The sequence below is a fragment of the Sinocyclocheilus grahami genome, unplaced genomic scaffold (genome assembly GCF_001515645.1).
Source record: "Sinocyclocheilus grahami isolate Dianchi unplaced genomic scaffold, SAMN03320097.WGS_v1.1 scaffold949.1, whole genome shotgun sequence".
Lineage (NCBI taxonomy): Eukaryota > Metazoa > Chordata > Actinopteri > Cypriniformes > Cyprinidae > Sinocyclocheilus > Sinocyclocheilus grahami.
In genome coordinates this window covers 463,998-478,997 of record NW_015506128.1, presented here as the reverse complement: position 1 = coordinate 478,997, position 15,000 = coordinate 463,998, and the positions used below count along the sequence as shown (strand labels likewise).

Sequence of the window (15,000 nt, the reverse complement as noted above, 5' to 3'; positions counted from 1 at the left end):
TTTACGTTTGTTTCCTCATATTTTTCACTGACTCACAGTACAATACAAGTGTCTGTGTGAACTTCTCAGACGCGTCTACATGAACTTTATCTAGAGTTTTTTGTGATTCTTGAGAAGGCTGCAGGAATCAGAATTAGTGAGGCAGAGATGCTGCTTTCTGCTGAAGTGAAAGATCCTGATGTTTTGTGTGTTTGTAGGTGGACATGTGGTCTCTGGGGATCATGGTGGTGGAGATGATCGATGGAGAGCCTCCGTATTTCAGCGAGACGCCGATAGCAGCGATGAAGAGACTGCGAGACGAGCCGGCGCCGACCGCCAGAAACATCAGCAGGGTAAAACCAGCCTAACCTCAACAGTTCATTCAGTCAACTAAAACTGAAGCTAAAACTATATTCATGTCATAATCAGCTCAGTTTAGTTTAACTTGATGTAATAAAATAACTAAAACTGAAATAAAAAATTATAAAAATGATATAGAATTATAATTAACAGAAAAATAATAACTTTAAAAACGTCAGAATTGCGAGATATAAACGTCAGAATGGCGAGATATAAAAGTCATAATTGCGAGATATAAACGTCATAATTGCGAGATATAAACGTCAGAATGGCGAGATATAAACGTCAGAATTGCGAGAAATAAAGTCCAGTTCTGAGGAGAAAAAAAGTTCCGATATGTTCTCAGAATTGCGAGTTTATATCTCATCTCACAATTCTGAGAAAAAATATCAGTTTTTCAAAAATTTTAACCGATCAGTGGCGGAAACGGGCTTCCATAGTTATTGTACAGTAAAACTATAAAAATCATTAATTGAAATAAAGTTGAAATTAAATATTAATATTAGATGAAACGCTTAAACTTCAAAAATGTAAACGTTATAATTATAAATTATAAAAATGTATAAAAGTTATAAAAATTATAAATGTTTAAAAGTACTAGATAGTAAAACTGAAAAATAAAGCTTAATAAAAATGACATTTCATTAATTAAAAAGGCTGAAATGAAATAAAATATAAATATTCGATGAAACACTTTTTTTCCCCATAAAAATTATACATTCTTAAAAGTAGTAAAATTAATAAAACTTAGAAATATTAAAAAACAAAAATGAATAAAAAAATGACAAAAACACAAAACAAAATTACTGAAATTAAAATTCTAAAATTTTAAGCTAATATAAATCTAACATAAAAAAATAAAAGCTAATTCAAAATATTAACAAATACTATAAATATATAAACAATACAAAAACAACACTTATTACACTTTAAACTACTAAAAATAATTTTCATTAATTAAAAAAGCCTAAATTAAATTAAATAGAAATAATAGATGAAACACTTAAACTTAAAAAAATGCAAACTGAAAATTATGAATGTTTAAAAGTACCACAATTACTAAAACTGAAAAATTATTAAAAAGCTAAATAGAAATGTATTAAACATTTTAATAAAAATGACAAAGGCACATAACAAAATTGCTAAAGTAAAAATTGTAAGAGATAAAAGCTAACATAAATGTAATATAAAAAATTAATTAAATCTTAATAGAAATATTAAAAAATAAATAAAAAGGACTAAGAACATAACAAATTACTAAACTTAAAATTGTAAAATTTAAAGGCTAATATAAATTTTATAAAAATGAAAGCTATAATTAATACTAAAACAATACTGACTTCATGCATATATAAAATAAAATCACTTAATTACTATATATCATGAATACCATAAACACAAGTGTCCCCAAAATCTGCTTAAAAAGAAGAAAATGAATCCTACTTTCAGGACCATGAAGTTATGTTTGGTCATTATGATGTTTGATATTATGTATAATGATCTCTGTGGTGTGATCAGATCTCTCCCGTCCTGAGGGACTTTCTGGACTCGATGTTGACGTGTGATCCGCTGGAGCGAGCGAGCGCCGCAGATCTGCTCCAGCACCCCTTCATGCTGCAGGCCGCTTCTCCTCGCTGTCTGGTGCCGCTGGTGGAGCAGTACCGCAGACGCATGTCGCGATGCTGACCTTCAGCACTTTAGAGACTGTGAACCTTCCTGATCTACTGGAAAAACCCTGACGTTCCTCTGGAGAACCTCATGGAGGAGGACAGGAGAGGTTCCCCCCCAAACCATCATTCTGTCAGCATTTATTCCTCTTATTCTAATGCGTTTGCACAGAACTGTTGACATTGTGTCGTGTGTAATATAGACTGTGCTGATGGGTTTATTAAATACATCTGATGATCGTTCACAATGTATGGAAGCCTGTTTCTGCTCCAGGACAAGGAATTAAAAGGTCATTGTGACCTTATTTCTTGCAATTCTGAGGGGGAAAAAACATTAACTTACAATTGCGAGACGTAAAAATTGTGAGAAAAAAAATGTAATTGTGAGATATAAACTCAGAAGTGGTGGTGAAAAGGTCAGAATCAGAAATGTGAGATACAAACTGAATTGCAAGATAAAAAGTCAGAATTGTGAGATGTAAACTAAGAATTGCAAGAAAAATGTAGAATTCAAAGTCAGAGTCGCGAGATATGAACTAAGAATCGTAATAGAAAAAATTTAGAATTGCGAGATATAAAGTCAGAATTGTGAGGAAATAAAAACTGAATTGTGAAAGTCTAAATTGGGAAAAAAATTGAATTGTAAGATATGAACTAAGAATTGTAATTAAAAAAATTTAATTGCAATAAAAGTCTGAATTCCAAAATATGAAGTCAAGGAAGACAGAACTGTGAGGAAAAATTTGAATTGTGAGAGTCAGAATTGCAATAAAAAAATTGGAATTGTGAGGAAAAAATAGAATTGTGATATAAACTCAGAATTGCAAAGAAAAAATTTAATTGACAAACTCAGAATTGCAAAGAAAAATTTTTATTTTGCGAGATATAAAGTTTATATAGAAAAGTATATAATTGTGAGATATAAAGTCAGATTTGCGAGATTACAATGACCTTTTTTTTTACTCCCGTGGCAGAAACAAGCGTCCATAATGAGATCAGAAACATGAATTATGAATCATGTTGACTTTAAAATGTAACTTTTATTGCTGTACAGCTTTGGATAAAAGCATCTGCTAAATGACGTTAAATGTTATTATGAGCGTGTCAATGAAACTGAACTTGAGCTCTTCTGTAATCCAGCAGGCTGACGAGACACTCAATGGCTATATTTTGTATTCCAAGATGTTAAATGATTTTTATAATTCATAACTGTTTTTGCAAATGTCATGAATTGCATGTCAAATCTGTTCCTCATTTTTAAGCATTACATTTACAAACTGTGTTTGGTCTGCTATATAAAGCATTGCTTGTATTGAATACATGTTTTAAACAAGCAAGAAACAGCTTCTGAACCACAGGAAGCTGTTAAAGCACGGCTGATGATTGATGGCTGTTTAATAAGAGTCCTTATAATCATAATAATTTAGATGAAGCTCACATTCATGTAGATCATTTCAGAAATGTTGTCTCCTTCTGGCTGTTTTCATTCTGTAATTGCTAGCTGATGGTTTTGACCACACACTGATTATTTTCAAGCATTGTGTAGCGTGAACACTTCTGTCAGATCATCTGATAAACTCCTCATTTACTGATGTAGCACTTCAATACTTATGAGAGGACTTATCTGATGAGAAATACTGACAAATATTTCAAGTGTTTCTACTCAACCTCAAGTTCGAAAACTAAAACTGAAAAATAAACCTTAAAGGGTTAGTTCAAGGGTAAATTACTCATCCTAGGTGTATATGACTTTCTTCTTTCAGATGAATCCAGTCGGCGTTATATTAAAAATGGTCTTTGATCTTTCAAGCTGTTTAATGGCACTCAGCAGGTGTTGCATGCATCAGTCCAAAAGAAGTGACATAAAAAGCGCCCATTCATAATAAAAAAAGTGTCTCACACGGCTCCGGGGGGTGAACAAAGGTCTCCTGTAGCGAATCCATGCGTTTTTGTAAGAAAAATATCCATATTCAAAAAATAATAATCACTTAAATCTAGATTGCGCTCACGGTTGTAAACGGAAGCAGCTCCGGGCGGATGACGTATGAGGTCAGCGCCGCTCAGAAGTGACGAATGCGGAAACGCAGCGGAGAGATCAAAACAAAACAACGGTCACTAATTAGAAGTACAAAACGAGGATTTGTAAAGAAGAATGTCAGAGGATTTCAATATAAGCCAAGAGGAGACTGGTTTTCCTTTGCTAAAGTAAGGAAACTTTGCTTCCTTTGCTCCTGTTAACAAACGTTGGTTTTCACGAGACTCACCGGCGCATGCGCAGCACTGAACTCATACGTCATCCGCCCAGAACTGCTTCCGTTTACAACAGTGAGCGCAAGCTACATTACACACTACAGTAAAATGTTATTACATTTTTGTATGTTTTTGAGTCTCTTCTGCTCACCAAGGCTGCATTTATTGAAACAGACAGTAAAAACAGTGAAATATTATTACAATTTAAAATGGCTGTTTTCTATGTGAATATCTGTTAAAAGGTCATTTATTTCTGTGATAAAAACTGAATTTTCAGCATCATTACTCCAGTCTTCAGAAATCATTCTAATATGCTAATTTGCTGAAACATTTCTGATTATGTTGAAAACAGTTTAATATTTTTGTGAAAACCATACAACTTTATTTTTTCAGGATTCTTTGATGAATAGGAAGTTCAAAAGAACACCATTTAACACCATAAACTTATAAATGTATTCACTGCCACTTTACTGCTTCTTTGCTGAATAAAAATATAGTTATAAAAATAGTTATAAAATATAGTTACTTTTGATCAATTTAATGTGCCCTTACTAATAAAAAATAGAAAAAAATGAAAAGAAAAAACAAAACCTTATATAGCTTATATATATGAACATATATTGCAGTACAAAAGTTGAGACCACACACACACAAAAAAAAAAACGTTTTTTTGCATTCCATTCTAATCATTTTTTTTTTCATTACAAATATATTGTACTTGACTCAAATAAAAATAAAATTGGTCTCAGCTACTGACAAGGCATTTGACGTACTTGGCTTCACAGCTGAAGGAATGATAGGAGTCTACAAGCTGACGGGTGCTATCATGCACTATGGCAATATGAAGTTCAAACAAAAACAGCGTGAAGAGCAGGCAGAGCCTGACGGTACTGAAGGTAAGGCAGCTTATCTAATGGGGCTGAACTCTGCTGACCTGCTCAAAGGACTCTGCCATCCAAGGGCCAAGATAGGCAATGAATACGTTACAAAAGGACAGAGTGTGGACCAAGTGTATTACTCAATTGGTGCACTAGCAAAGTCAGTGTATGAGAAAATGTTCAACTGGATGGTGGTAAGAATTAACCAATCCCTTGACACGAAGCAACATCGGCAATATTTCATTGGCGTGCTAGACATCGCTGGCTTTGAGATATTTGATTTCAACACGTTTGAACAACTCTGCATCAATTTTACCAATGAAAAGCTGCAACAGTTTTTCAATCACCACATGTTCGTTCTGGAACAAGAGGAATACAAAAAAGAGGGGATTGACTGGGAGTTCATTGACTTCGGGATGGATCTGCAAGCCTGCATCGATCTGATTGAGCAACCCCTAGGGATCATGTCCATTCTCGAGGAAGAGTGCATGTTTCCAAAGGCCAGTGATCAGACATTCAAAGCAAAGCTGTATGACAACCATTTGGGCAAGACAAAAATTTTACAGAAGCCGCGAGTTGTGAAGGGAAAGGCAGAAGCGCACTTCGCCTTGGCCCACTATGCAGGTACTGTTGACTATAATATTTCCGGCTGGCTGGTGAAGAACAAAGACCCACTGAATGAAACTGTAGTTGGGCTCTATCAGAAATCCTCTTTGAAATTGTTGAGTCATCTATTCTCAAATTATGCAGGAACAGAGGGAGCAGAAAAGTCTGGTGGGAAAGGGACCAAGAAAAAGGGGTCATCTTTTCAGACAGTGTCTGCCCTGCACAGAGAAAACCTTAACAAATTAATGACCAATCTGAAAACCACACACCCACACTTTGTCCGTTGTCTGATTCCAAATGAGAGCAAGACTCCTGGAATCATGGACAACTGTCTGGTCATGCACCAGCTTCGCTGCAATGGTGTACTGGAGGGTATCAGGATTTGCAGCAAAGGTTTCCCAAACAGGATCCTCTATGGTTATTTCAAACAGAGGTACAGAATCCTAAATGCATCTGCCATCCCCGAAGGTCAGTTAATTGAAAACAAGAAAAGTGCAGAGAAGCTGTTAGGCTCACTAGACATTGACCACACGCAATACAAAGTTGTCCACACAAAAGTATTTTTCAAAGCTGTGCTGCTCGGTACGTTAGAAGAGATGCAAGATGACCAACTCACTCGCATCCTCACTAGGATCCAAGCTTATGCTCATGGATTACTGATGAGAGTTGAGTATCAGAAACTGGTGGAATGAAGAGATGCCCTCATGGTCATTCAGTGGAACCATCATTCCTTCCTTCGTGTGAAAAACTGGCCATGGATGAAACTGTTCTTTAAGATAAAACCTTTGCTAAGGAGTGCCGAGTCTGAAAAGGTAATGGCAAACATGAAGGATGAATTCAATAAGTTAAAAGAAGCATTGGAGAAATCTGAGGCCAGGAGGAAAGAGTTAGAGGAGAAGATGGTCAGTCTTCTTCAAGAGAATAATGATTTGCTTCTTCAGCTGCAATCAGAGCAAGACACTTTAACGGATGCTGAAGAACGATGTGAACAGCTCATAAAAAGCAAAATCCAGCTAGAAGCAAAAGTCAAAGAGCTGTCAGAATGTATAGAGGATGAGGAAGAGATAAACGCAGACCTCACAGCCAAGAAACGCAAGTTGGAGGATGAATGTTCTGAGCTCAAGAAAGATATAGATGACCTAGAGCTGACATTGGCCAAGGCGGAAAAGGACAAACATGCCACTGAGAACAAAGTAAAGAATCTGACCGAAGAAATGGCATCTCTTGATGAAAATATAAGGAAACTCACCAAAGAGAAAAAAGCTCTACAAGACTGCAAACACTGGATGACATTCAAAGTGAGAAGGACAAAGTAAATACATTAACAAAAGCAAAAGCTAAGCTAAGCATGAACAACAGGTGGATGACCTTGAGGGCTCATTGCAAAGGGTCAAACAAAAGTTAGAGAAAGAAAAAGTTGAATTCAAGTTGGAATTGGATGACCTTTCCTCAAACATGGAGAGTGTGGTAAAAGCCAAGGTAAATCTTGAAAAGATGTGCCGTTCACTGGAAGATCAGATGAATGAGCATAGGTCAAAAGCTGAAGAAGCCCAGAGAGCTCTGAATGATTTGTCTACCCAGAAAGTCAAGCTGCTGACTGAAAATGGGGAACTTGGACGACAACTGGAAGAGAAGTAATGTCTGATTTCCCAACTCACTAAAGGAAATACCTGCTCCACCCAGCAACTTGAAGACCTGAGAAGGCAAATTGAGGAAGAGGTGAAAGCAAAGAATGCTCTTGCTCATGCTGTACAGTCGGTCCGTCATGACTGTGACTTACTAAGAGAGCAATTTGAGGAGGAACAAGAAGCAAAAGCTGAGCTCCAACGGGCATTATCCAAGGCCAATACAGAGGTAGCAACATGGAGGGAAAAGTAGGAGACTGACGGAATTCAGAGAACGGAGGAACTGGAGGAAGCCAAGAAGAAGCTTGTACAAAAATTGCAAGAAGCAGAGGAAGCAGTGGAAGCAAAGTGTTCTTCTCTTGAGAAAACAAAACATCGCCTGCAAAATGAGATTCAGGATCTGATGTTAGACCTTGAAAGGTCAAATTCAGCATCAGCGGCCCTGGACAAAAAAACAGAGATCCTTTGACAAAGTCATTGTGGAGTGGTAACAAAAGTACGAAGAGTCACAGTGTGAGCCTGAGGGAGCACAAAAGGAAGCCCGCAGCTTAAGTACCGAGCTCTTAAAACTGAAGAATTCCTATGAAGAAACTCGAAATCACCTTGAGACTGTAAAGAGGGAAAACAAGAATCTACAGGAGGATATCTCAGACTTAACAGATCAAGTGGGAGAAGGACGGAAGAGTGTCCATGAGTTAGAAAAACTGAGGAAACAGCTGGAACAGGAGAAAGCAGAATTGCAGTCTGCACTAGAAGAAGCTGATGCTTCAGTTGAGCATGAAGAAGGTAAGATCCTATATGCTCAACTGGAGTTCAACCAGTTGAAGGCAGATGTTGAGCGTAAGATGGCTGAGAAGGATGAGGAAATGGAACAAGCAAAAAGAAACTACCAGCGTATGGTTGAATCCTTGCAGGCCTCCCTTGAGGCAGAGATGAGAAGCTGTAACGAGGCCTTAAGAGTAAAAAATAAGATGGAGGGAGATCTTAATGAAATGGAAATTCAATTAAGCCAGGCCAACAGACAGGCAGCAGATGCTCAGAAGCAGCTGAAGATGATCCAGTCGGACACTCGGTTAAGGAGCTGACTTATCAGACGGACGAGGAGCGCAAGAACTTGGCAAGACTGCAGGACTTGGTGGACAAGCTACAACTGAAAGTAAAATTTTACAAACGTTCTGCTGAAGAAGCTGAGGAACAGGCAAATGCCAACCTGGCCAAATTACGAAAACTGCAGCATGAGCTAGAAGAGGCAGAAGAGCGGGCAGACATTGCAGAAAAGTAAACAAGCTGCGTGCTAAAACTAGAGATGGTGTACCTGGAAAGAAATCCCAGGATGAGTAATGTGTCTTGAGTAGTTGTGCAATCTCACCTAGATTTGTTTGTTCACTAGTTTTAAGATGAGTACCTGGAATCCTCTAAAGGATTAAACATTAGTCAAACCATAAATATGACTGAACAATATAACGCAAAGCCAATACTCAAATGAATGGGTTGGCTTATAATTTGAAATGCATTTTCATGTTAGAAATGAAATAAAATACTTTTAAATCACATAATCTAATTCTTGTGTTTATCCCACCATACGACGTCAACATCTATTTATAGCAAGTTATATATAAAGACAAAAAAGACACAAGATTTATCATTTATCCCATTTATTTTCACATATTTTACCTGACCAAAAGCAATTTATAAATTGGTTGAGGCCAACCACTTTTCAAATGGGAGTAGCATAGAACTAAACTTTTTCATACAAAAATAGGACAGACATTTCATCAGATTCAATACTGATCCATCCGTTCAGCAACAGCAGTAACAACAAACCTGAAAAAGAAAGAAAACTAAATCGGACGTACGTGCAAAAGGAAGAGTGTGACAGTAGCGAAAGTGGCTGCGTTGACCGGAAAAGCCCGTAAAAGAGTGGAAGTAAGTCCGCGTGTAAAAACCCGCCAACCTTCGCGCTGGATGCTCTTCCTTGTGCAGTCCATGATGCTGCTGTACTGGTACTTTCCGCCGACCCCATCGGCTTGGAGTCGGGATTTTATCACGTCCACAGGATACGTTGAAAGCCAAGACGCGATTCCCGACATGCCTCCGGCGAACAGCAGTTTGGGAATCATGTACGGATCCTCTGGCTCGCATCCCAGCGAACGCGTCAGGAGGTCATACGCAAGGAAATAAACGCCGAATCCCGGCGTCTCTCGGATGAGAGTCGTAACCATTCCTCGGTTGACTCCTCGCAAACCCTCGCGCTGGTAAATGCGAGCCAGGCAGTCCAGCGAGTTTTTGTAGACCTTCCGAGAGGACGACTTCTTCTCGCCCGTTCCTTGCATCTGCATTCGGGTCTTGGCCAGTTCCATCGGGCAGCAGATCACGCACTGGATGGTGCCGGCCGCCGCTCCGGCTAGGAACTGGTTCATGGGCGTATCCTCGCCCAACATGCGCATGGTGTTGCCCTGAACACCAAAGACGATGGCGTTGATGAACGTCAGGCCCATCATGGGCGACCCAATGCCTTTATAAAGGCCAAACATCTGCGGAGAAGGTGAAACAAAGTGATCCAAGGGGCATTTGTTTACATGCATATGTGTGACCATGGAGCACAAAACCAGTCATAAGTAGCACAGGTATATTTGTAGCAATATCCAACAATGCATTGCATGGGTCAAAATTATAGATTTTTCTTTTATGCCAAAAAAAGATGTTTGGAAGATGGAAGAGGTTTCGTAAATTTCCTACCATAAACATATCAAAACCTAAATTTTCATTAGTAATATGCATTGCTAAGAACTTCATTTGGACAACTTAAAAGGTGATTTTCTCAATATTTTAAATTTTTTGCTCCCTCAGATTCCAGATCTTCAAATAGTTGTATCTTGGTCAAATATGTTCCTATCCTAACAAACCATGCATCAATGGAAAGCTTATTTGTTCAACTTTCAGGAGTTGTATACATCTCAATAAAAAAAGGGCCCTTATGACTGGTTTTAAGGTCCAGGGGGCGTATTGCAGAAAGTTTCTTATCTTAGGTCTGAACTTAAGATGTGATATGTTAAATTAGCATGTTTCAGAAATTCGTATTACAGAAGCAAATCTTAACTTGATTTGGGATTCTTTTCCTATCTTACAAAATCGTATCTTATCTCTAGTTAGGAAATCTTAAATTGCATTATCAAGCTCGACAATCCACTTTCAGGTTTGTTACCAAGCAACCAACAGTGCGCGAGCTGCTGATGAGGTAAACAAAATAATAGAAGCTACTTCACTTTGAAAATCGCCTTTTGCAAAAAAAACGTAACACCGTGTCTACACCGGACGCGACAGCTGTCGTGTCGCGCCGCTCCGCAACAGATAAAGTCTGTCTACTGTACACTGGACACGACAAAGCGACCATTAAAAATCATTTGAAATTTGTGTCAGCACGTCATAAATAGAACGCGGCAGCAGTTTACTGTCGGGGATTTGTCGTTGTGAGCCGCGCCGCAGCCAGTGTAGACAGCATCACTGATTATAATGAGTTCATGCCCATTCAAAGTGAGGGGGCACATGCCCTCTCAGATTTTTGAGCCAAGTGGATTTTGAATGAAGCTTAAATAGCCGATTAATAGTTTCTATATTTAATACAATCACACCGGCGTGATTAAATCGTTCAGCGTGTCATATCATCTATGATAAATTCAATAAATTCAAATCTGCGTTCGCTGGCTGGTGCTGAGCCAGAGACAGACACGTTTTTACAGCACTGCGCATTATAACCAATCACACACGATGCTGTTGATCTTATGAGCGCAATGGCCAACCAGAGGTGTTCAGATGAGTCATCGCTAAAATGCCGGTGTTTTCTTCACTCGCTCGCTGACTGAATACCTCTTTCTGGCGAATTCTCTCGTCAGAAACAACAGTGCAAATGTGTGTACGAATCTGTAAGATATTCATTTCATAGTGTATCTGTGCACTGAACAGCTTCAGTGATTTTAATATGAGTTTTTGAGAGTGCTTGAACTAGACTGTCAGTGAAAATGTTCTTTGCTCTCTTTCTGTACAATGAAAGTGTTATGATTAGTAGCCTAACTTGCAATGTTTTTACTCATATTAACTTTCAATGTTAAATTCACATTAAATATAAAGTCAGTCGCATTAAAAATATGATATGGCATGACACCCATATCTGTTAATTAAGTAAACAGACAGGTTTTTATGCATAGACTAGGGTGAATTGCCCTAAAGTGGGACACTGCCTAATGTGGGACACTTAAGGTTTCGTGTCTATAGCTCCCCTATAAATACATGAATGCCAGTGAAACTATGGGTTACCAAAGCGATCAAAATCACATCCTCTCTCATATTACTATTAGTAATAGTAATAAATATGTAATAAAATAGTAATAAAAATAAATATGATAATAGTTGCTTAAATGTCTTTATAATAAATGCATCATAACTATCATATTATATTATTTGATGTTATTATCATCCATATTTTATCCATCCATAACCAAGAGAATTACTAACTTTTAAGATTTGACTATTCTACATAAAAGGTGATTTTGGCCTTTTATCATAGACTTATCAGTGTCCCACGTTAGGAACACAACTGTCTCACTTTAGGAAGCTGCAGATTTTCTCAGACGACTTGCACTAAGAGCACTAATATGTCTATCATTTCTTTTATGAATGTGTTATCTGCATTTTCTCTTTTGATTTATTTAGGACACATCTTGTTTTTTTTTTAATGGTATTGGGTGTGGATTTAATGTTTTGGCTACACATCGCAATATGTCACAGAAATCTGAAATGCAAAAAATGTCCCACATTAGAGCAATTCACCTTATATTATTAGATTACCGTATTGACCCGAATATAAGACAATGTTTTTTTCTTGGAAATACATCTGAAAAAACGCGGTCGTCTTATATTCGGGGTCTAGACTTTGACATGTCAATAATACACCCACAACAATAGGTGGCGCCAAATACACATAAAACCAGTGTGCCGTGAAATATGTAATGTAATGCGTGTTGTAAAGAGAAAAAGAAAAGCTTACAGCTGCATGAGTCGTGACGGTCACGTTAGTCTGATGGGACCAAACTCTCTAAAACGTAAGACAGTACCCAGATTTGAAGACTACAGTAAGATTAACTTCTACTGTTAATAAGAGTTTGGTAGGCTACTATTAGATGGATAGCCTAAATGTCCTAATTCAGATGGGCTACCTGCTTTTTATTGTTTTTTTTAAGTGTATATTTTTTTAATGCGATTGTTGGTACATTTGATCAGTTTTTACCATACTTTCAAAACAAAAATTAAAATAGGAAAAATATGCAATATGAGAATAACTGAAGACAAAATGTGTTTTACTGAGAAAAAACAAGATTTTGTTTTTAAAAAGCCTTTTTCCAAAAGGTACATCTGGAAAAAGGGGGGTTGTCTTATAATCAGGGTCGTCTTATATTCGGGCCAATACAGTACTTTGACCATCGCCTACTATAGATCAACATAATCTATAAAGGTGAGAATCAAGATATTTAATGATATAGTTAATGCGTTAGGGAATGTTTCAAATAAACAGGAAAAAATTTATAAAACATGTTGCCCCCCCCAACTCGTGCCCCCTCAAAAATAATGCGTGCATGACGTCCCTGATGAGTTCTATAGTATTTTGTCGTGCCGCTCGCGTCCAGTGTAGACACGGTGTAAGGCATTAGTCACTTGCACTATAACAGGTAATGCTCCGTGACGCTTTGTTGGTCTCAGTAATGCTGGTTGCAGTTCCTGTGCTAACTATAATATCATGTTGCACGCGGCAGTCTGTACGTATAAGTGTTTTGTCATCAAAATGTAACACATCTTCAGGGTCCTCCAAGAGTCTTTCTACCCTTAAACATCTCTGTTCTTCATTTTCAATTATTAGCCTAACCCTAACCCTAAAGCTAAGACAGTTGTTAGGATTTTTTGTCAAGTTAGGAGGTTTCTGTAATATGCCCCCAGGGTCACATATGCACAGATATCAAAGGCAGCACCAGAGAAGTTAAGCATTTGAATAATTGTTTATCTATTTATCATTTTATGCCATATCAACATTTATAAAAGACTATATTTGTGGCAATCGAGAATAATAAAATGCATAAAACTATAAAAAAGTAACTAATAATATATAATAATACATTTAAATCATAAATATTAATAGTCAAATATAAAATGACTAAAATATGAATTCAAATATTAGAACAAATTTTTTTTATATTACTATAGTTTCACTTTAAACATTATTATAGTTCAAAGTTTGTGTCTGAAAAGGATTGTCACCCAAAAATTAAGATTGTTAACATTTACTCAGCCTTGTCTTTTAATGTCATTCGGATCAGGAAAAATAAAAAATACTATTTTTATTTTTACGTAATTGAGAAATTAGTAAAACTAGTGATGAATGTTAATTCAAATATTTGTAAACGTATTACATTTAGCATATTGTAATAAAACAAACAAGATCAATTCAATTGTGTGATTTAAAAAAAAAAAATTTATATAGAGGTCAGACTTTAATAGGATTCATATTTAAAAATTAATGTGAACAACCTTAAAAAAAACACACAAAAAAACTGTTTACATTGACTAGCAGAGTGAAACCAAGTCGTTCAAACAAGCTAAATAAATAAATATCAATTACATACAATATTACATTTCGATATATTTTCCCAGGAACAACTTTTCGTAAAAAAAAAAAAAAGTCAATAATTTTTTTCAATAACTATACAATGGTAAGTCTTGTGTATTTGGTATTAGTGCTTCAGTACTACATTTAAGTATTATTTTGGGGTGAATCTATATTTTTTTGCATCAAAAAGATTAAAAAGAAAATCTAAATACTTAAGTGCAATTAAATGTTTTGCTTTAGCTGTCGTATCTTTGGTGTAGTTACTTAGACTTTGAATTGAGTAAAATGCTTGACATATTTTCTGTGCTTAAACTGAAGTACAGTTCCTCAGGACTTTTGACACTCTTGGCCACACTTACACCGCAACTGAACGCGACCCAGATTGCAAGTTTTTCCCACGACACAGATCTGTGTAAGTGTGAACAGCCACAAAAAAAAAAATAATAATAATAATAATATATATATATATATATATATACACTGTATATAAGTTAGAAATATGGAACTCACTATATTTTACTAAAGTATAAGTATAAAGAATAATTATTTTAAAATGCAACTAAATAATATTAATAAAGTGCAAAATAAATATTGATAAAAGTGTTTGTGTGTGTAGGTGTTTGTTCTGTAGTTAAAACCACTGAAGTTTCCACTCACTGACTCTTGACGTATGATGGACTGGAAACAGTGAAAAGTCCCTCGGTAAAGCGGTTTATCCACACTCTGGACCTGAAGACGAACCTACAGGAGAGACAACCTGATTACTTCAAACTAGTGCTGGGCGGTATGACCAGAAATGTATATCACGGTATTTTTCAAAGTTATATCGGTTTCACGGTACATTACGGTATTTTTTTTTCATGCATGAGCGGATGTTAAGCATATTTTCTACTGATTGAGAGGAAATACTGCAGTATATTGACTTAGAATGCTCTATTTTACTGTCATGATGAGAGAATATTGTCAAAAAATACCACACT

The 15,000-nt window shown here is 36.5% G+C and overlaps 2 protein-coding genes and 1 pseudogene across 2 annotated transcripts in view; 2 read left to right on the top strand and 1 right to left on the bottom strand.

The window, feature by feature from the left end:
* LOC107564586 (serine/threonine-protein kinase PAK 6-like) overlaps positions 1-2,608 on the top strand; it is a 25,654-nt gene extending 23,046 nt beyond the window's left edge. The window contains exons 9-10 of the mRNA XM_016249704.1: positions 198-332; positions 1,858-2,608. Coding sequence (XP_016105190.1) covers positions 198-332; positions 1,858-2,025 — 303 coding nt within the window. The 3' untranslated portion in view covers positions 2,026-2,608. The remainder of the gene's footprint in view (positions 1-197; positions 333-1,857) is intronic.
* Positions 2,609-4,992: 2,384 nt separating this feature from the next.
* Positions 4,993-8,450, top strand: LOC107564596 (myosin-7-like; annotated as a pseudogene).
* Positions 8,451-9,206: 756 nt separating this feature from the next.
* The window catches only part of LOC107564594 (mitochondrial basic amino acids transporter-like), an 18,204-nt gene continuing 12,410 nt past the window's right edge, over positions 9,207-15,000 (bottom strand). Inside the window, exons 3-4 of the mRNA XM_016249714.1 lie at positions 14,678-14,761; positions 9,207-9,899 (exon numbers count right to left, since the gene is read on the bottom strand). Of these exons, the coding sequence (XP_016105200.1) occupies positions 9,207-9,899; positions 14,678-14,761 (777 nt within the window). The remainder of the gene's footprint in view (positions 9,900-14,677; positions 14,762-15,000) is intronic.